The sequence below is a fragment of the Melanotaenia boesemani genome, chromosome 17, assembly GCF_017639745.1.
Source record: "Melanotaenia boesemani isolate fMelBoe1 chromosome 17, fMelBoe1.pri, whole genome shotgun sequence".
In the NCBI taxonomy this organism is placed as follows: Eukaryota; Metazoa; Chordata; class Actinopteri; order Atheriniformes; family Melanotaeniidae; genus Melanotaenia; species Melanotaenia boesemani.
Genome location: NC_055698.1, coordinates 23125530 through 23147101, shown reverse-complemented (window position 1 = coordinate 23147101; position 21572 = coordinate 23125530). Strand labels below are relative to the sequence as shown.

The window sequence follows — 21572 nt, the reverse complement described above, 5'->3', positions numbered from 1 at the left end:
TTAACAACAAAGCAGCGCTTCTCATTGGTTTCTCGATAGTTATTCTAATTTTAAGCTAAAAGGCCTCGTTGGAATTCCTTCATAAGCATGAGGAATCATTTCAGGGACACAGCCTGATGCCTGGTGACTCATTTCTTGTTTTTGTTGTTGGTCTAACAGTTGACAAACTGAATTTCATTATTCCCTGAATCCTTCTAATGACTGGAATCTGAAGTTTGGAAAGTCACAGAAAACATCATTTCATGAAGTGATGAAAATTATTATTTAAAATCAACTGTGTTTCCTCCATCAGGTGGTTATCAAGGCCAAATGGGCCTAGATTTAGGTTGGACTGTTAATTATTTCAAACACTGATCATTATCTCTATTATTTTTAGTCATTTTCAGGCTATAAATAAATCAGGTTACCAAAGGCGACTTCTTCAAACATTTTTTTTTCCACCAAGGAACAGTTTAAACCCAAAAAGGGTTCATCATAACAGAAAACAACAATGTCCAGATCTATATGCTACTTTTCCTCTTTGGATGTCCAGCCTTTATGTAGCTCATGAATACCAGATTGTCTGCTGCTCATTTGTCCTCTTATAGGGCCTCGATGGCCTTAACAGCTTTTTGAAAAATGCCTCCTAAACTTTTTTTATTAAACTTAAGATTCACACAACAGCTTCTAGAGGTGCATGTTACACGTTTAAAAAAAAGAAAAAAAAAAGTCGCATTATCTTCACGCTTCGTCTGAAACACTTTGACTTGTGCTAAAGTATTTTTTATTTTACATTACATCTACTGCAGTAGCTGAATGGATATAAACGACTTGGCCTGTACATGCACAGAATGGTTTTAAATACTCTAGGCCCTTTTTTTTTACTAGAAACTTTAACTCTTCAGACTTCCAAATAACTGAATCAAACAGGAAACATTGGGAAGGCTGGATAAGTGGTTTGGGACTCGTGCAGATGTCCCATACATGCCATTTGGGTCAGCTGCACCAAAGCTTCCATTCATGTGCAAGTTACCCTGTCAGTACATTGTTAAAGTGTTTATAATGGCAATTTTCATGCAAAGCCTTTATTCAAAGCAAGCGTCCTATGTTGTTATTTTGCTTTTTTTTTGGTATGCTGTTTATCTGAGAGGAGATTGATTCAGGGATGTGTATTAGGCGCAGTGAAGTATGTGTGGTCATAAATATTTGGACTACATGCGCTTGGCTGCAGAGGGAAGTGGTGGACCCTTAGGGACTAATGAAGATGATGAAATTTACATAAAGCAGGCCTCAAAGTCAAGCAGATGAAGAAACCATGAATTGCCTTTACATTATTGTGTTGACCCCGATGAATCAGCTAATCTTTCAGTTGTAGGGTATCAGGACTGTAAGTGGGTGTCAATAGAATAGTGCTGACAACTAATGCTGCATCAACATTTCACAATATCCAAGCAAAACGATGATCCTGTCAGTTTAAGTTACTTGATGACTTCCAGTGTTACCTCGATTCATTGGAAAACTATAAACCAGCATGTGTTCTGTCAGCTTTGCTAAACCTTGTCGATGATCAGCCAATCAGAGAGCACTGCTGCAACATTTTAATATTAGGAAGTTTTCATTTTCTGAATTGGAGCTAATGTCAGGAGCCTTCCCAGCTGCAGTAGTTTCTCCAATTTACTATCTGGTTTTCACGTCAGCCACAGATCAGCTCATGAATTGGGGACAATGTCTAAATACCAAATAATGCCTGTCGGCTGAGGTTAAAAGTATATAAATAAAAATATTTTTTCAATAATGCAATGGTTGTTACTACAAAGTGCAACAGAATGACCTGTCAAGGCGCTGTGGGGTTTTAAAAAAATGTCATTTGTTTAACAATGCTGAAGAAACCAGTGTCAGAGGTCCAGCACTTCAAAGTCTTAGTTGTGGTTTTGCTCTCGACTTAATCACTGCTTAAAATGAATGTCCCTTTTTAATGTTGTCATAACAAGGCAATATAAACTACAACCTTTACAAGTACCCCTCCCTATGACACTGTGAAGCAGGTTACAGTTAACAATCCAGTCAAAGGTGAAACACAAAGGCTCTCACATGTTGGCCCAGTTCAGCCTTGATGAGAAACCAGTTACTGATGCTGCTTGTGAGCTGATATCCATTGGTTGCTTGTTTTTTAGCCTACCTGTATCTTCTCACCTACCTGTCATGCCCTTCCTTTTTTCCTTTATTCTGTGATTCAGCATCATTTAAGTTATAGTTATTTTTATAACCTCAGCGAAGCCAACCCTTTTGTATGTACATATAAAGTTGTATTTTTTTAACTGTACCTGATTGCTTTCTTGATGATGATGATGATAATGGCTGCCTGCATTGGTAATCTAAAATATAAACTTGTTTTTTTGGAATATGAACATCTTTCTTGTGTTTTTTTTATGCCTTGGGAGCAATAGCTGAGATATGCATGAGGCATTCACTGACCACACCTTACATAGTTTGACAGCTTTCCATAGTATTTGAACCACTGTGAGGCTTTGAAGAACTAAAACATTTAGTGTCATCAGGATCTTTTTTTTTTATCATTATTATGCCACTGCAGTTGCAAATATGCAAACATTTTGTTGATTTGGCTTTAACTTATGATAGTTATCTTTTTAAATAAACTTTGTGATAAACAGCTTTACGTAAAGATATGCATTTACAAAATAGAATAAGATATTTTGTTTTATATTTTGGTCTGAAATAGAAAGATTGATATTTTACCATATGAAAACTTGATGACTTAAGGCTTATTACAGTTTGGGTTAAAGGTTCTGGTTCATATCTCATGTTGACCTTTACTAAAATCCTAAGTTAAAAGGTTTTTTTGTGAAAGAAACAGATTAACATCATCACATATAAAAATTATTAAACACAAAGCGTAAAATACTCTTTAATGACTGATGCCGAGATGAGCTGTGCTTTTGCGTTTAAGGGTAAAATAAGAAACTAATTTCTGCTTCTATTGCATTACTACAACTCCCATATGAATGCGCGCGGCTGTCTGTGGCTTTTGGGATCCAACTGTCCAGTTAGTGGATTATTATCCGATCAGTAATGATTGACGTGTCCATTGACCAATCAGCGGCGGCAATCATAAACACGGCCAACCCTGTGCGCCGGGGGGCGGGGTTGTAGTGGAGAGGGAAGGGCACGAGGTATCATGGAGGATCAGTAGGCAAACTGCGGTCAGTGGAGGAGGGCAACCACCGCTCTGATCCCCGGTACTTTCTTAACTGTACGTCGCTTGCTTCTTAACAACCGCACCATATTTATCAATATGGACATGAAGAAGAGAATCACTTTGGAGCTGCGGAACCGGAGTCCAGCAGAGGTAAGTTACTTATACTTTAATAATATGTTAATTGTTGTCTGAAATAATCCGCGAGGTGATGTGCGCCCGGAGCTCAGGCTGGCTGCTTCCCCTCCGTCCCTCTAAACCCCACTCACATCGCTGTGTTCGGAAATTTGGCTGCTTAACCGCAAATATCGATCAACTCTCAGTCTGATCTGCTGCCCCATCTCGTATAACCGAATTCAGCTGGATGTGGAGCATCTCAGGGCTTGCTTCATCCGTCCGCCCGCCCCCTCCTGCTTTCCAGTGAAATCCCGTCTCTCACGGAGGTTCAAATTATTCTGTAAAATGCACCAGTTAGGGGTCGATTTACGCTCCTTAACACACCGAGTCGATCAACACTTATTAACTGATAACTGAAACACCGTCACGGACACGACCAAGCGAAGTTTAACTTTCAGCCTTCCCCAGCGGCTCGGAGCTGCTCAGCTTTAACAGTAGGACATCGATATAAAGCATAATTAATAAAAACAATACTTCTGGGTGTTTGTTGGGGGTTAGTGCGGAGGGTTTCAGGTGACCACCGGACTGTTTCGGGCTCATCTTCTGTTTAAACGAAGCACGTCAACAACAACAACTCAGCAGTCGGTTATAGACTCGTCCTCCTCCACGAGCGGACATTTTAAGTCTCCGGCGGTTCAAACTTCGACGGAAACGTCTTACAGCAGACTTCTTTTAACCGTGTCCCGTCACTTCACACTGTGCCCAGATGTATTCAAAATAAAATATATCATATTTTTTGGCTTTTGCTGACATTTCGGTGCGAACCAGTTCGGTGGCGCACTGAGGTAGGTCATACATACTGGAGCAGTAACGCGTTACCGACTTACCGTTTTAGAAAGCGGATTAGCTGTCGTGTTGACTGGTATGATGGCCTATAACGACGAAATTTTTAACTTGCATGACCTTTAAAAGCACTGATAATGCTGCGTTACGCCGTGGCCCATTACCGTAACGCGGTTACGGTGTGAACGAGGGTTCGGTGTAGGGATAACCGCGTCGTAACGGTGAAAGACTACGTTACTCCAGGCTTTCAAGTACCACAGATGACAAGGTGATTTCTGTCGGTTCTGGTCGAATAGATTCACACAACTTAACCAGATTACTGGTTACTAGTTTATCCTGTTTACCTCTGTTAAGCATTGGTACATGGACGATATGGCCGCAGTTACGAAGTCGGTGTAATTGACGTGTCAGGTTGTGTCGTCCATTTCTATACAACACGACTCCATGCTGCATGTGTGTGTGTGTGTGCGCGCGCGTGTGTGTATGTGTTATATAACCCCTATCTCCCGTTAAATAATACTCTAACTTAATTCACTTCAGCAAATGAAACGCTTCTTTCATGTTTTATGAATTGGGGGAAGCCGGCAGATGGCGGACGTATAGAAACCCCCTCCTCCTCCACCTCCTTCTCCTCCTCCTGCAGCAGCACCTCCACACTGAATGCAGATTATAGAGGGTTAAAACCCTGCGCAGTCACAGTGGAGATGGTGGAGCTGCAGGCTGATGCTGTCTACTGAAGCTCTTGTGGTTATATAAGCAGGAAGAGCAAAGGAACTCTGGGAAATAGAAGCAACCATCAGTTTGCATGGCATACCACAACACAGTCCATTTTATCATCAGTATCATGCGAATATTTGGATTCTGTTTATTCCTTTTATAGATTTTCTTTTCTTTTTGTTGTAGCAATATTGAATAAAACAAACAATGCAAATATTTTAAATATTACATTCTTCCATTTCAATTAATTGTAAAGTAAAGTATTAACATTTTAACTTCACCGTAGTTGCACATAATTGGTAAGGAGGATAAAAAATGTTCAAGTAAATATAACTAGTTTAAGAATGTGTTGCAAATGTGATTTTAAAAGGTTGTTTTATTTATTATTTCTCCCGTTAAGCAAAGATTACAAAGACTGACTTTACTATACCTTTTTTATTGCTTATTTATCCTGGATTTATATGTTTCCAACAATTGATCAGATGATTTTCAGAAACATTATCTTATTATTTTTATTCATTTTTCCTCAATATCATTACTATTCCAATATAACATCCATTTGGGGATAAATCAAATACCGTTTAGTTCATTTTTCAGGCAAGTCTTTCAGCTAACTGCTAATGTTGTGTTAGTCGTGGATATTCTACTTTGTTTATAGACAGAAATAAATAAAAGTGGGACAATTGAGTCTAGAAGTCCAGAAAAAAACGTCAATACAAAAATGAGGAAACCCACAAAACTAAAGGCAAATGGATATACGAAATGCTGAAAGGATTAGAAGTAAATGTAAAAATAAATGTTTTAAAATCCTTTTTAAAGAACAAATTTATTAATTTCTGCTCTTTATTAATGAAATTATTTATTTATACTTGAACTCTTTGGGTGGAATAAACAGTCAATAAATGAAGCAATGAGGACATAACTGCCTTTTGGAGCTTTGATAAAACAAAACATGTTCTTGTCTGTGTAAGGGCTGCAATAAATATTATTTAGTCATTCCTGTAAGAAAATGTTGGGATAATCCAGCAGAATGACTTCAGGTTAGAGTTTTGCTAAAAGCTGCAGCAGATTAATCAGTCACCTAGAAGACAAGCAGTAACCATGAATCAATTGTTGTTAAGCGTTTTAAATTATTTAGTGTTCTTCATCATTATGGTGAAAGTATACCTTTACATACGTCACTTTGTGTTTTTGCTGTCATCTGATGGACATTCAGTGAACAGCAGGTTAGGATGAAATGGAATTAAAATGCCCAGTTGCTTCGAATACAGCCATCCAGAGCACTGCTTTATTTCTTTTCACCAGATTGTGGAGCTGGTGGTGGACAACAGTCGCTCAGCTGATGGGGAAGTTGAGGGTCTGACGGATGAGTTCACAGAGCTCGAGTTCCTTAGTATGGTCAACGTGGGTCTGAGCTCACTGACAAAGCTGCCTTCACTGCCCAAACTACGTAAGGTAAGCTCTGCTTGGCTGCCAGGTTTCGGTGAACGGAGCTCCAGGTGCTGAACTTTGTGTTTTGCAGATTCTTTGGTTTTGTTTTTGGGATTTTTATCATGACAATATTCTTAGTTAATTGTTTGTTTTTATGTGGAAAGATAGTCTCTGCAGTCAGGGAAATAAACATAAAGCTTGGTTGAATTATATATGTGCTGAAGAGACTGTGGGACACCTTGTGGTCCAGTAAGTGTTGCTGTTGTGCTTTTACTTGATTATACTTCAAGTAGGAACTGTGACTGACCAAGAGTTTTGATAATCACAAAAGACCTGTGGCTATGTAGAGCTTTATAATGTCAACACTCTTAAAGTTATAAATTCTAACCAAATATTATAAACAGGCATGTAAACCAAAGCAAGAAGAGCGAAGTTTGTATGTGGAGAGCCTGTGTGCAGCCCTTTATTTTGCTTTAAGTTAGCTACTGGGTTAGCTACTGCAGACAGACTGGAGTGAAAACAAAAGCAAGCAACCAAACTGACCAACACATTGCAGCACATTACATCACTTCACCCAACTCCGATGAAGAAAACTGAGCTGAAAACTGCATCTTCACTGCCTTTAGTTAATCAATCAATAAATGTTATGTTCTAGGCATTAGTGGAAGATCAAGACACTTTATATGAACTACTTGTCATTTACAGTTATTTACTGAAAAAGACAGAGGACTGTTCTGATTGGTGTGATGGTTCTCCTGCTTGCTCTGTTGACTGTTTTGACTCTTCTACTAACCATTCCTGTTTCCTACGATTACCTGGTATCTGATTCTGACAGGATATCAACAGCCAAACTAGATACAGGGAGTGCAAAACTAAAAATAGACTTTGGGTCTGTGGGACTGGATCACAGCCTATAAGGAGGCCAATCCCAAACAGCCAACACCAATTTAAATTTGGGAATGTGACAAGATAAAGAAATTTTAGAGGGAGGTGATGAAACTTAAAGATTCTGTCTGTAAATATGCATTTAGACCGCAAAATGACTCGGTTGCATTTGTGTCCACCAGATCTTAAAAGAAGAGCAAGAGAGTATTCGTTTATTTCTGTTGTTTTTGTAATAATACAGTACCGTCTCTTGGATTATACTGTGGATCCTTGACCTTTTTTTTGCATTGTAATAAAAGACAGTGTTTAAAAATAAATAAATAAAAACTTTGACTATTTCCACAGTTGGAGCTAAGTGACAACAACCTGTCAGGGTCTTTGGAGACTCTTGCGGAGAAATGTCCCAACTTGAACTACCTCAACCTGAGCGGGAACAAGATAAAAGAGTTGAGCACCGTGGAGGCGCTGGTCAGTCATTGACTCTTCTTCTGTTTTTTAAACTGTAAAGAAGTGACAGTAGATTGTCAGAAATGCTAAAATGCTGTTTCCTGCTGCAGCAAAACCTGAAAAGTCTGCAGAGTCTGGACCTGTTCAACTGCGAGATCACATCCTTGGAGGACTACAGAGAGAGTGTGTTTGAGCTGCTTCCTCAGGTTACTTACCTGGATGGCTTCGACCAGGAGGACAATGAGGCCCCAGACTCTGAGGCTGATGACGATGGTGGGGCACTGATTTCTGGACTTTCTACCCTATTTTTTTGTAAACATGTGAAAGCTTCTGAATGATGGCCATATGTGTTTATAGATGAAGATGGTGAGGAGGGGGCAGGGCCAACCGGCGATTATGAAGAAGAGGAGGATGAAGAGGAGGATGAGGCTGGCTCAGAGGGAGGAGAGGTGGGGTTGAGCTTTCAGGTGAACCAGGTCAATCAGGTGGGCAACTCAGGCTTTAGCCTGCAGGTAGATCCACGGCAAGTCCCCATCCCATCATGCACCTGTGCTCAGCCAGGCAGAGAACAGAGTCTAGACCACATACTGAGTGATACTTGTGAGAAAAAAAACAGCTTTGATCTTTTCTTTTCTCAGAAGATTATTATTGATCAGTAGTTTCTATAGTAACTCTAGCAAACTTTAATAGTTCCACCAGATCTGATCTGGATCAGGTGCTGCTGTCTGACAGTCTGGAATTTGATTCTGAAGTGAGTCTTTTAAGAAGACTTGGAGGAAGTTCAGTTCTCTGGCTGGTCTGATGGATTCACCTAAGGTGTGACAGTGAACTAGACCAGGTTCAGCACCAAAATGGCCGCCTCTGACACATGACCCAGAGAACAGAATACAGGGAGAGGTATTTTTCTTGAATAGTTGTTTAAACACAGCATGTATTTCTTTTGGTATTATAAGATATGAACATTTTTTTTATCCGTCCATCCATTTTCTTCCGCTTATCCGGTCGCGGGGGCAGCTGCCTAAGCAGGGAAACCCAGACTTCCCTCTCCCCGGCCACATTCAGCAGCTAATCCGGAGGGATCCCGAGGCGTTCCCAGGCCAGCGGAGAGATGTAGTCTGTCCAGCGTGTCCTAGGTCTTCCCCGGGGCCTCTTTCCGTTAGGACGTGCACGGAACACCTCACCAGGGAACCGTCCAGGAGGCATCCTAACCAGATGCCCGAGCCACCTCATCTGGCTCCTCTCGATGTGGAGGAGCAGCGGCTCTATTCTGAGCCCCTCCCGGATCACCGAGCTTCTCACCTTATCTCTAAGGGAAAACCCGGCCACCCTTTCATTTCGGCTGCTTGTAGTCGCGATCTCGTTCTGTCGGTCACTACCCACAGCTCATGACCATAGGTGAGGGTAGGAACGTAGATCGACCGGTAAATCGAGAGCTTTGCCATTTGGCTCAGCTCCCTCTTCACCACGACAGACCGATGCAGAGTCCGCATCACTGCAGATGGCGCACCGATCCGCCTGTCGATCTCCCGCTCCATCCTTCCCTCACTCGTGAACAAGACCCCGAGATACGTAAACTCCTCCACTTGGGGCAGGACCCTGTCGCAGACCCGGAGAGAGGGCTCCACCCTTTTCCGGCTGAGGACCATGGTCTCTAACTTGGAGGTACTGATTCTCATCCCAGCCGCTTCACACTCGGCTGCGAATTGCTCCAGTGAGAGCTGAAGATCATGACCCGATGAAGCCAAAAGAACCACGTCATCCGCAAAGAGCAGAGACCCAATCCTGAGGCCATCGAACCGGATCCCCTCGACACCTCGGCTGCTCCTAGAAATTCTGTCCCATAAAGGTTATGAACAGTATCGGTGACAGAGGGCAGCCTTGGCAGAGTCCAACCCGCACTGGAAACGATTCTGATTTACTGCTGGCAATGCGGACCAAGCTCTGACACCGGTCGTACAGGGACCGGACAGCTCGAACAAGCGAGTCCGGCACTCCATACTCCCAGAGTACCCCCCACAGGAGTCCCCGGGGAACACGGTCGAATGCCTTCTCCAAATCCACAAAACACATGTAGATTGGTTGGGCAAACTCCCATGCCCCCTCAAAGACCCCGAAGAGTTGTGTAGAGCTGGTCCACTGTTCCACGACCGGGACGAAAACCACACTGCTCCTCCCCAATCCGAGGTTTGACTATCCGACGGACCCTCCTCTCAAGCACCCCTGACTAGACCTTACCGGGGAGGCTGAGGAGTGTGATTCCCCCTGTAGTTGGAGCACACCTTCCGGTCCCCCTTTTTGAATAGGGGGACCACCACCCCAGTCTGCCAGTCATGGGGAACTGTCCTCGATGTCCACGCGATGCTGCAGAGGCGTGTAAACTAAGACAGCCCTACAGCATCCAGAGCCTTAAGGAACTCTGGGCGGACCTCATCCACCCCTGGGACCTTGCCACCGAGGAGGTTTTTAACCACCTCAGCCCCAGAGATAGGAGAGCCAGCACCACCTACCCCAGACTCTGCTTCCTCATCAGAAGACGTGTTGATGGGATTCAGAAGGTATTCGAAGTATTCCTTCCACCGCCTCATAACGTCCCGAGTCGAGGTCAGCAGCCCCCCATCCCCACTGTACACAGTGTTGACGGAGCACCGCTTTCCCTCCTGAGCCGCTGGATGGTGGACCAGAATCCGTCCGGAAGTCTTTCACCATGGCCTCTCAAAAATCCTCCCATGCCCGAGTTTTTGCCTTAGCGACCGCCGAAGCTGCGCTCCGCTTAGCTCCGCTTAGCTCGCCGATACCCATTAGCTGCCTCTGGAGTCCCACAGGCCAAAAAGGTCCAATAGGACTCCTTCTTCAGCTTGACGGCATCCCTTACTACCGGTGTCCACCAACGTGTTCAGGGGTTACCGCCACGACAGGCACCGACGACTTTATGGCCACAGCTGCGTCTGCACGGAACACAGCCCATTTGGACTCAATATCCTCCGCCTCACCCGGGACATGGTTGAAGCTCTGCCGGAGATGGGAGTTGAAACTCTTTCTGACAGGGGACTCTGCCAGACATTCCCAGCAGACCCTCACAACATGCTTGGGTCTACCAGGCCTGACCGGCATCCTTCCCCACCATCTGAGCCAACTCACCACCAGGTGGTGATCAGTTGACAGCTCCGCCTCTGTCTTCACTCGAGTGTCCAGGACATGCGGCCACAAGTCCGACGACACGACTGCAAAGTCGATCATCGAACTGCGGCCTAGAGTGTCCTGGTGCCAAGTGCACATGTGGACACTCTTATGTCTCGACAAGGTGTTCTTTATGGACAATCCATGACGAGCACAGAAGTCCAACAGCAAAGCACCACTCGGATTTAGATTAGGGGGGCCATTCCTCCCAATCACGCCCCTCCAGGTCTCGCTGTCATTGCCCATTTGAGCATTGAAGTCCCCCAGCAGAACGAGGAAGTCCCCGGAAAGAGTGCTCTCCAATACCCCCCCTCCAAGGACTCCAAAAAAGGTGGGTACTCTGAACTGCTATTTGGTGCATAAGCACAAACAACAGTCAGGACCTGTCCCCCTACCCGAAGGCGGAGGGAGGCTACCCTTTCGTCCAACGTACCCCAACTACAGGCACCAAGTTGGGGTGCAATGAGCATGCCCACACCAGCTTGGCGCCTCTCACCGGGAGCAACTCCAGAATGGAAGAGGGTCCAGCCCCTCTCGAGGACAGTGGTTCCAGAGCCCAAGCCATGCGTCGAGGTGAGTCCAGCTATATCTAACCTCGCGCACCAACTCAGGCTCCTTCCCCGCCAGAGAGGTGACATTCCATGTCCCTAGAGCTAGCTTTTGCAGCCGAGGATCAGACCGCCAGGGTCCCCGCCTCTGGCAGCTGCCCAGCTCACAATGCACCCGACCCCATATGGCCCCTCCTGCAGGTGGTGAGCCCACGGGAGGAGAGGCCCATGTCTCCCTTTCGGGCTGAGCCCGACCGGGCCCCATAGGCAAAGGCCCGGCCACCAGGCGCTCGCCTGCGTGCCCCACCTCCAGGCCTGGCTCCAGCGGGGGGCCCCGGTGACCCATGTCCGGGCAAGGGAAACCTTGGTCCTTGTTTATTCATCATCATAAGGGTGATTTGAGCCGCACCTCGTCTGTGGATTAAATTTTCTGCCTACTTTCTAGGGCTGGGCGATATGAACAAAATCTTATATCTCGATATTTTTTACCTGAATCTCGATATACGATATATATCTCGATATACGTTTTTTTTGTCAAGTAACCAAAGAGACAGTTCTAATTTACAGTCTTCAGTGCTAAATATACTTTTATTAAGGTTCAGCAGCACATGTGCATTAAAACAGCTGAATTAAATTAAAGTACCTTTATATTAAATTAAATGTTCCTAAAACAAAATAAATTAAAAATAATTTTCAATGACCATAACAAAAAAATACAGCTGTGCAAAGTGCAAAAGATAAGATGCTTTTAACTCAAAACAAGCTATCTCGATATAAACTTTATTCCTTCCTTCTATGTTGCGTCTGACAAAGTCTCGATACATTTGAAAATCTCAATATATTGCCCAGCCCTACTACTTTCCTATAAATCAGCTGTAAATTACAATATATTTTGACAATTTGAGTCTGAATTATAAGATTTTAAGCAGAAGAAAAAATTCTTTGTAGTTATATTAGGTTAATATGGTAATTTATAATAAATATAGGTGGAATTTATTTTTTTTTATTTATGTTGTAAATGTATATTTTTTATACACCACACACGTTTAAAAGCAGTTGTCAGAGTCGGCCTGATGGACGTTGGCCTGGTCACATTCATGTAGTGTTGAGTATCCGTAGAACGTCATTAGTGTCCTCCAATCAGAAATGGACAAATTTCTCTAACATTTAAAAAAAGACATCCTCAGCTGAAGTTCATCTGCCTGTCTTCTCATTTTTGTCTGTGCTTCATCACAGGAAGAGTATGACGAAGAGGATGACTATGCAGAGGAGGAAGGTGAGGATGTGTTAAAATGTTACTGCTGATATTGATTTTGAAACCCAGCGGTATTGTACAGGCTGTGATTGGGCCGGTCTTTCTCTGCAGAGGAACAGGCAGGTGTTCAGGGACAGAAGAGAAAGAGAGACGTAGACGACGAAGGCGAAGAGGATGATGACGATGAAGACGATTAGTCCTCCAGCTGACTGTCGCCTGTGTGTCATCCTGTCCCGTCTCTGTCCGTCTCAGTCCTCCTCCGGACCCAAACCTCCACCAAACAGCAGCCGTGGCTCTGTGACCTGAGATAGTTTCCGTTTGTAATAGAATCACTTGTTTATTTTTAGATAATATATGAGATTTACAGAGAAAGATTTTATCTGAACTTTACCTGTCGGTTCCAGCTAAAGACTCCAGACGTTTCCCTTTAAAACCTGGTTCAGGATCAAACTGTCTGTCCAGTAAGTCTGTCTCCTCTCCACATCCTGAACTCTGGTCCTCATCTGAACATCTGGAACGGCTGAAGTTTGGCTCTGGGATCTTCCTCTGTTTGCTGCAGCTTCTACTGATCTGAATCTGTTCATTGTGTCTTCAAGCACAGAAATCCACCAAGAAAAGGGTTGATTTTTCTTAAAGAGCTTCAGGGACAACTTTTTTTTCCAGCTGGTACTAAATAGGCCTGCAGATGTAAAATTCTGCCAACATCCAGAGAAGATTCAAGATCTGTTCGTCCCACATCGGCTTCTGAACAATTGGGAAAAAACACAACTGCTTTGAGTTCCTTCAGTTTCTGATGATATCTTAAGTGGTGCTGCAGATGCTGTCAAGTTACAAGCAACCAGATTTACTTCACAGCACACAGACCCCCCTCTCCATCAAGCCCTGGTGGTCTTGCGTGATCACATTTAAGTTAATGGAAGAAACCGGTTCAAACAGAGCCTGAATTTCACCTCTGAGATTTGATCATCCATCTGTTCCTGAAACCATCCTGAGTTTTTGGTCAGTAATCGAACCGCAGTGTAGCAGCACACTGGGACATATCAGGAATTGTTGTCTGCACAGGTTTAGTTTGAAACTATCGCTGTCAGGCTACAGGCCAGTTTGTGGTTTTCATCTCCACATCAATGAGCAGATTGGAGCTTTGTGGATGAAGAAGCAGACGCATGCAGCTCCTTCGTGTGATGATTTGGGTACAAGCTGATCTGTGATGCAACTTCAGAATGGCAAGAATAGAACCTATGTTAGTGGTATAACATAAAAATGTCAGACAGAAAATGTGATCTGTGTGTTCTTACAAGCCTGATGCTGTTCCTCAAAACAGATCTATTATATATTCATGAAACAGAAGTATAATTCAGAAGTCTCTACCCAATCAGTAATTGGTGAAGGAATGCAGATGTCAGAGAAGGCCCTGCAGACCTCCTGCTTCGCAAATGGCAAAGTTTGTGCCAGATGTACTGGCTTGGAAACCTTAAATTGGCCCAGACAAACCATCGAGGTCTGCATCTGCACCTTAAGGAGGAAGTCTAACCTGCAAGTTTCCCCTCCATCTTTCCGGTGTGTCAAGACCTTTTGCTTTTTACCTTTTTTTTTGTTTTTTCTTTGTTTACCTTTTAAACATCAGAGGTGAACAGAAAGCAAATTAGTTCTCAGGAGCCTCCAGTTGACCATTTAGTCTTTCTCTGAATTCCTGAGCTTCAAACAAGACAGAGCATGTGCTCCAAATCTGATTAACACCTGTTAAATAGACCCAAGGATAAGAAGCTGGGTTGTACTGCAGCCATATCAGTCTCTGGACTCTGCCAGGCCCTAACACAGGAGAGCTTCCACTTCAGCAACTCGCAACCTGTCAGGGAAGTTGCCCTTTTTCTGTTGAGGATTACATGGACTCTGCCGCCTCCACCCACTCATAGTTAGCTCAGGTCCACAAAGGAGATCCTAGTTATGATATTGTTCCAGTGTGTGTTTGATTTAATGTAGGGTTTTTCGGGGGGAGGGGGTGAACGTATTAGCTCTGTGGGTGGTTTTTTGTTTGTTTGGTTTTGGTTAATGTGTTCTTTTATTTTCTGTTTATGTGTTTACTGATCTATGGCTGTCAATAATTCTTAGCTTGATGAATAACCAAGTTGCTCATCTTCAAACTGCCCTTCCTTTCGAAATGCTCGGACCGCTGCTGTGTCGCAGCTCGGGCTCCGCTTGAAACCACCGTACAGTTTACTTTTACACAGACCAAAGCCGGGGGTGCATTCAGGTGTCTTCTGTCTCAATATTGAGTCAAAAAGTCACAATTTTACAGAAAGAAATTTCATTGTTTTTAGTCAAGAAAAACTTTGAATGCTCAACAGGCAACATTTAGATTCCAAATTTAAGCTTACAGTCTAAGTTTAGAAATCCTCTCATATTTTGATTACTAGCTTCACAATTTAGATAAATGCTTAGCAAAATATGTGACTATGCCTGTGATCTGGCTAGAAGATCCTGAGCTGGGGCCATAACATCTTGTTTTACCAGCTTTGAAATGTCTGAGCTGTCAGAAATCACCTGAAGTCACCAGGTCTGCACTGCATCCTGGGACATGGAGGCTACCCTTCCTCCTATTCTAATTTCTCAGTTTGTGCATCCTTATTTATTTTCCTCACCTCTTAGTCTCTTCCACTTCACACACAAACACGGGAGATGGGAAAGAAACCCGAAGAAAGGAGGAAAGCACTGTTTAATTAGATGTCCATTAAACATGCAGTGTCTCTCCATCATCGACCAGTTGTTTTGGTAGAGCAATTTAACGATCTTGACCACATATACATATTAACTTTCAGGCCACTTTACAATGTTATATATGTCGCTCCTGGTTAAAATGTCAGTTATGTTAAAAAAAACTTGATGCTCAAAGGGACATGCACAAAATAGAGAAATGAGAACGTCTTCATATTCACATTTACATTTTTTTCATCTCATTTTAAAGTCAGAAACAGGGTTCACTCACATCTCATCTGATTCATGTGTTGCTGCTCTGTTTCTGCAGCCTTGTAAGCAGAAGTTTTTTACTTCTTGCTGTGTTCATGTGGACTGAACCCAACCAGGATGGAAAATAAGTGACTTCATTCATTCAAATAACATTTGACAAGTGCAGACGCAGAAACATAAATCTGCAAAATATGAATAAATAAAATTATTTAAAAAATTAAATAAATAAAAAAAAAAAAACATCAGACGTATAGATGTTATTTGTCCAGGTTCGTTTTTCTCCTGATGTGTCCTGTTCAGTCAGCAGGTCTCTGCACAGCTCTGATTTTAATTAACTGCTGTCAACTTTTAGCTTTTCTCACTTTTACATTCTTGGAAACAACACAGCAACTAAAATGCACCCGTGTGATGGTTTTTATAGGAAAATGTGTCTTTGTGTGATCGTGACTAATTTTTAATTCACCTGACCGGGTGGTCCCCACACAGTCACAGTGGCTTTAAAGATGTTTTACTGGTTCCTTGATAACTAAATTGATTTTAGTGTTGTCTTCACTTATTTCTGGGTGAGAAACCAGTAAAGAATTCAGGACAGAGAGAAATAAAACAGACACAGGGCTTTTGCTAACTGGTGTGTTGTGTTTCAGAGAGTAAAAGGAAAAAAGTCATATCTGTCAGACCTGCTGAGGTCAGGGTTACTCTGGTTTTCAAGGCAATATTGTAAATAGAATCGAGTTAAGTTACAGATTTCCCAAGACCTTTGACAGTTTTTTTTCTCTAGTTTTCTGCAGTGATGTAATAGTAGACACCCCTTTTAACCCATCATCCTGGATCCTCCGTCAGCCCTCCATCGTCCCCTCTGGGGGAAAAATTGTGTTTGACTTTTTGTGGTGTAACTAAAACATGTTCAGGGGTTTTGAATAAAAAATACAAAATGAGCATCAAGAGTTTGATTATTTGTTCCCATGAGATCAAATATCACGATGTTGTAGAAAACAAAGACTAGAAATAGAAAAGATTTTACTGTTCCTACATTTTGTGACTCTTTCCTGCTTCCTGAATGTTGTCAAAACAGTCAAATTATTTTCATAAAGTATTTTCATAAGTAAAATTGAACTAAGTTAAGCCAGATTTCCTCAGCATATCAGCCTGTCTGGTATGAAGCCCATTAACAACATGAGTCTCCAACCATTTAAGCATCATAGCAGGTGAGTATCAATCAGGATTAGATAAGCTCCACTTCTGCTAATTTACTGCATTCCCTGGTAAAGTGAAGGTAGCGTACCAACGTTTATTGGTTACTTAAGTTACAATAACAGCTGCTCTTAATGACAACAAAACCATAGTTTGAGATGTTAACTACTACTGCAGATGAATGAAGCTCCTTGGAAAATTATTAACAGATATGATATGAACACCTAATTTTAATAATAACTGAAAGAGCAACTGATACAAATAGATTATGAAATATATAATAAAACGTTTATTATAAATTGAGGAATGAACATTTGACATAATGTTCAAGAATGTAAGCGTTCTGCTCAAATAGAACATTATATGTGGGTGGTATCTTGTGTATTTTGGGTGAATTGTTAAATTATTATTATTATTGATAATTAGAGCTTAAGTGAGAACATGTTTCTGTCTGGTTAAATATTAACTTATATGTTGACATTTTTTCCTTCCTTAAACTGGGTGTGTTCACAGTTTGTCCTGCAGGTGGGGCTATTGTCCTCCTGTTAGCTTTCCAAGTGATCTTTGACTTTTTTTTTTTATTTTATTTTACAAATGCAAATATTTCAGCTACTTTTGAGTCCTTAAGACCTGAATTGAAGGTCAATGTGACTGTTTTGTGTGCGTGTATGCATGTGTGTTAGTTCGCCTTATCCTTCCTTGATCTGTTACCTTCCTGGAACACATTTATTATTATTATTATTATTATTATTATTATTATTATTATTATTATGCTCTGTTCTGATTACAGCAGAAAAGTGTGAAGGAGAGATACAGCAGGTCTTTCTTTCCTGCTGCTGTCAGACTTTTTACAATGAGCACATGTAAACTGTATTTACATATTCATATACATGTTTATGTACATATGTATATACTGTACATACTCACCCTGTCAGACCATATACTGTAGATATTATTATTTATTATTTGTGTGTGTTCTTGTTTGAAATCACGCGTGTGCTTCTGCTTACTGCCCCAGTACTGTTGCAACGAAGAAATTTCCCTACTGAGGGACTAATAAAAGTCTTTATTAGTTTCTTATTGTTACTCTTAAACAAGTGAGCAAGTAAAGGAATCAAGAAGGTGAAATGAGGATACACACTGTGACCCCTGACACCTCCCCCTTTCTTCTTCTTCTCCTCTTGATCAACCGTGGCCAAACACATAAATTGTTCTTTGATGGAGACAACAGCTGCGACCACACACACATTTACACGCATGTCCCCCACCTTCTGCAGCCTCCCCCGGGAGCTTCCTGTCTGACCGCCTCCCAGGAGAGAAAGCTTCAAACTGCTCATTATTCAGCAGTCAGTTGCAGGCTACAGCTGTTCTGGTTGGTCACTAAAGGTCAGCTGATCACAGAAGAATGACACGCTGTGATAAAGTCTCAGATTTATTCAGCAACTATGACTGTAATATGTTTATATCTAGTAATGGCAAATCATGGAGCCAAGAAAAGGTTTGAAATTAGAGCCGCAGCTGCAGCGATCAATCAGGGAATCAATGGGTCATTTAGGATGAGGTGATAGTATGAGTGTGTGGAGTTCAGAAAGAAACGTGAAAGGATCAATCAGTCATCAGAAGCTGATATATTTGCTGAGGAAGGCTAAAAGTCAATAAAACAAGGCCATAAAGGAGGCATTCATTGTGGCTCCCTGTTGTGGAGGGTCCTTTTTGTGAGGATATAATTTTACATCTTTAAATACATGTAATTATTTTACCCTCATGTGAAGCAAATTCTTTAAGTCCCGTTAAATCAAAGTCCATTTGGCTTAAGCAGGTCGATTTGGAGAGCTCCAGCTGAGGTCACAGGATGTTTCCAAATATCTTTCTTGTTCTGAAGCTGTCTGACACATAAATCCAGGTTTTTCAGTTTGTGTCCAGCTGCTCAACAGATTCCTAGGTCAGAGTTTATCTCTTCTTTAGCCAGCAGATGTTGCAGCTCTGTGATCAAATTGTCACAATGCACACATCCCTAAATTCAAATCTGCACACCACAATCTCTAATGAAATTTATCCCGAAACACATCAAACATACTGTTGCTTCTTCCTTTACTGATGTTACAGTTTTCCACCAGGTTGCATGGCAGTCAGCTGGGTAGCTTTTGTGTAATTGTACCAAAAATTTTTTAAAGCCACCACCTTCTTGCCTCTACAAAACAGGAAGACGTGACTGCATTGGTATTGTTAATTGTTGCCAGACATATCCAGACTTTTTTTCCCCTTTCTTTTTCTTTTTTATCCCTTAAAAACTCAAAATAAAAATCCGGCAACCTTTTTATGTACACCTGCTCAATAAAGTGTTAACACAAATAACTCATGAGCTGATTACATGGGAGCATCTTCATGCATTACATCATGTAGTCAAGACGACTTGCTGAAATTTAAACTGAGCATCAGAATCAGGAAGAACGGGGATTTAAGTGACTTTGAATGTGGCATGGTTGTTGATGTCAGATGGATTAAGTATTTCAGAAACTACTGATCTACTGGGATTTTTACACCCAACCATCTCTAGAGTGTACAGAGAAAGGTCCTAAAAAGAGAAAATATCCAGTGAGCAGCACTTATCTGGACAAAAATTACTTTTTGATGTGAGAGGTCAGAGGAGAATGGGCAAACCAGAGATGACAGAAAGGCAACAGAAATTCAAACAACCACTGGTTACAACCAAGGTGTGCAGAATACCATCTTTGTATGCACATGTCCAGCTTGAGACCGATGGGCTACAGCAGTAGAAGACCATAATGGGTGTCAATAACTGAGCTAATAACTGGAAACTGAAGCTAGAAGTTCACTCAGACTCACCAAAATTGGAAAAAGTGAAGATTGGAATAATGTTACCTGGTCTGATGAGTCTTGATTTAAGTGGCAACATCCAGATGGTAGGATCAGAGTTTTGGCATAAACAACATGACAGCATGGATCCATCCTGCTTTGTAGCAACAGTTTAGGCTGGTTGTGGTGTGTAATGGTGTGGGGGATTTTAAACGCCACAGCCTTCCTAAGTATTATTACTGACCACGTCCATCCCTTTCTGACCACAGTGTAGCATCTTTTGATGGCTTCTTCCAGCAGGATAATGCACCATGTCACAAAGCTCAAATCATCTGGTTTCTTGAACTTGATAATGAGCTAGAAACACTGTACACTGTACTCCAATGGCCTCCACAGTCACCAGATCTCAACCTAATAGAGCAGCTTTGGGATATGGTGGAGCGGGAGATTCTCATCATGGATGTCCAGCTGACTAATCTGCAGCAACTGGAGCAAGATGGGGTCCAACCTTGAGCTAGCAAAGTGTGTGTGTTAAGAGTGCCAGCTTCTTGTGTCTTAGATCATATGAAAAATGTAAAGTCTTTAACCTAAAAGACTTTTGGTTGTCATGTTATTTTTATAAGACACAGATACACTGGCATGCACACATAACAGAAATGCACATCCTTGCAGGCACACAATCAGAAGGATGGGTAAGTGACATCACTATTACTTATCACTACAGTTGGTCTGATGTCACATTCTTTCCTTATTTATTGGCATCATGTATGTGTGTGCTCATGTTGGACCTATGTCTGTGTACACAGTCACATTTTGGGGACATGCTGTCTTCACTGGGACAAAAACCAATAATCAAATCAAAAGATGAAGATGTTTCTTCGAGTTAAGGTTAAGGTTTAGGAAGTGCATGTAAGTAAGTGCCCTCCGACGTGTACGTGTATGTGTGAGTGTGTCTGCATGTGGATGATAAACAGGAAGTATTTTTAGTTCTGTTGCTACGAGAGCTGCAGGATGACAAACTGCTGCTGAACCTCCTCTCCCTCCTGATGATGTCACCAAGCGAGTTGTGGTGAAGGGCCTTCGGGCTTCACGGCGTCATAGGATCATCACGATGCTGCAGATTGGGATCAAGTGAATAGTCTGATCCTGACCCCTGGACCATATGTGAGAGTGAGAGATTTTCAGAAAATGAAATAACTGATACGCCTGATGATCCAGAAGAGCATCCAACAGAGTGATGGGAGCCAGTGATAGCTGGCCATTCTCCAAAATGTCCTGGATTAAGTAGCATCTGTCCTTGATTATGAAGAGTTTCACTCCTGTTTCAAAAGAAAAGTTACATAGAAAAAAGCAGAGGCTTCAGCAGATTATTATTCAGAAGCTCAACCTCAGAATGATAGTGAATCCACTTCAGATGTTCAAATCACAAACTATGAATAAAGATGGACAATATGACAGCTCCTCAGAAGTGAATTAAAATGTCTGGATCAGTAACTGACTGACGGCGTAGGTAATATCGTCAGGTTGGAAAGGAGCAACTTGTGCAAAATGAGCATGATAACAGGAGAGTGGAAATGCAACTAAAGGAAAAGGAAGGAGGATGAAGAAAGGAGTGGAAACAAAAGGAAAAATAGGAAAGGAAATGGGGAAGGAAGCAGGATTGAGGGGAATAAACGAGGTCGAGGCTTTGAACAGACGCTGCAGGGCTCTGACTCACACGGTTACCATCCCCCACCTCCCTCTGTAATCCTTCCTGCTTTAACTGAGAACAAACTGTAACACTGACCTGGTACACTGGGCCTCTGAGTGTGTGTTAATGTGTGCGTGTTTTAATAAAACATGGAATAACACCCCTCCGCTACCCTATCCCTTCCTCCTCCCAACAGAGAACTAAACTAGAAGCATCAGACAGAGAGCGAGTGAGCGTGATGATACACGGAGAGAATCAGTGTAAATAATTTACTGGATTCTGATGTGAACATGAATC

General features: G+C 42.2%; 1 protein-coding gene across 3 annotated transcripts; it reads left to right on the top strand.

Annotated features, from left to right (window-relative positions):
* Nucleotides 1-3162: 3162 nt before the first annotated feature.
* Nucleotides 3163-16513, top strand: anp32e (acidic (leucine-rich) nuclear phosphoprotein 32 family, member E). Of its 3 annotated transcripts, none has more exons than XM_042012033.1 (7): nucleotides 3163-3346; nucleotides 6176-6325; nucleotides 7532-7654; nucleotides 7744-7906; nucleotides 7991-8082; nucleotides 12595-12634; nucleotides 12725-16513. In XM_042012033.1, exons 1-7 carry the CDS (start codon nucleotides 3293-3295, stop codon nucleotides 12808-12810), a joined length of 708 nt encoding a protein of 235 aa, XP_041867967.1. In that variant the 5' UTR covers nucleotides 3163-3292; the 3' UTR covers nucleotides 12811-16513. The 3 variants fall into 3 exon arrangements, with proteins under 3 accessions (XP_041867967.1, XP_041867966.1, XP_041867968.1); XM_042012032.1 differs by having other exon boundaries at nucleotides 7991-8118; XM_042012034.1 differs by lacking the exon at nucleotides 3163-3346 and adding an exon at nucleotides 4028-4155 and having other exon boundaries at nucleotides 7991-8118.
* Nucleotides 16514-21572: the final 5059 nt, after the last annotated feature.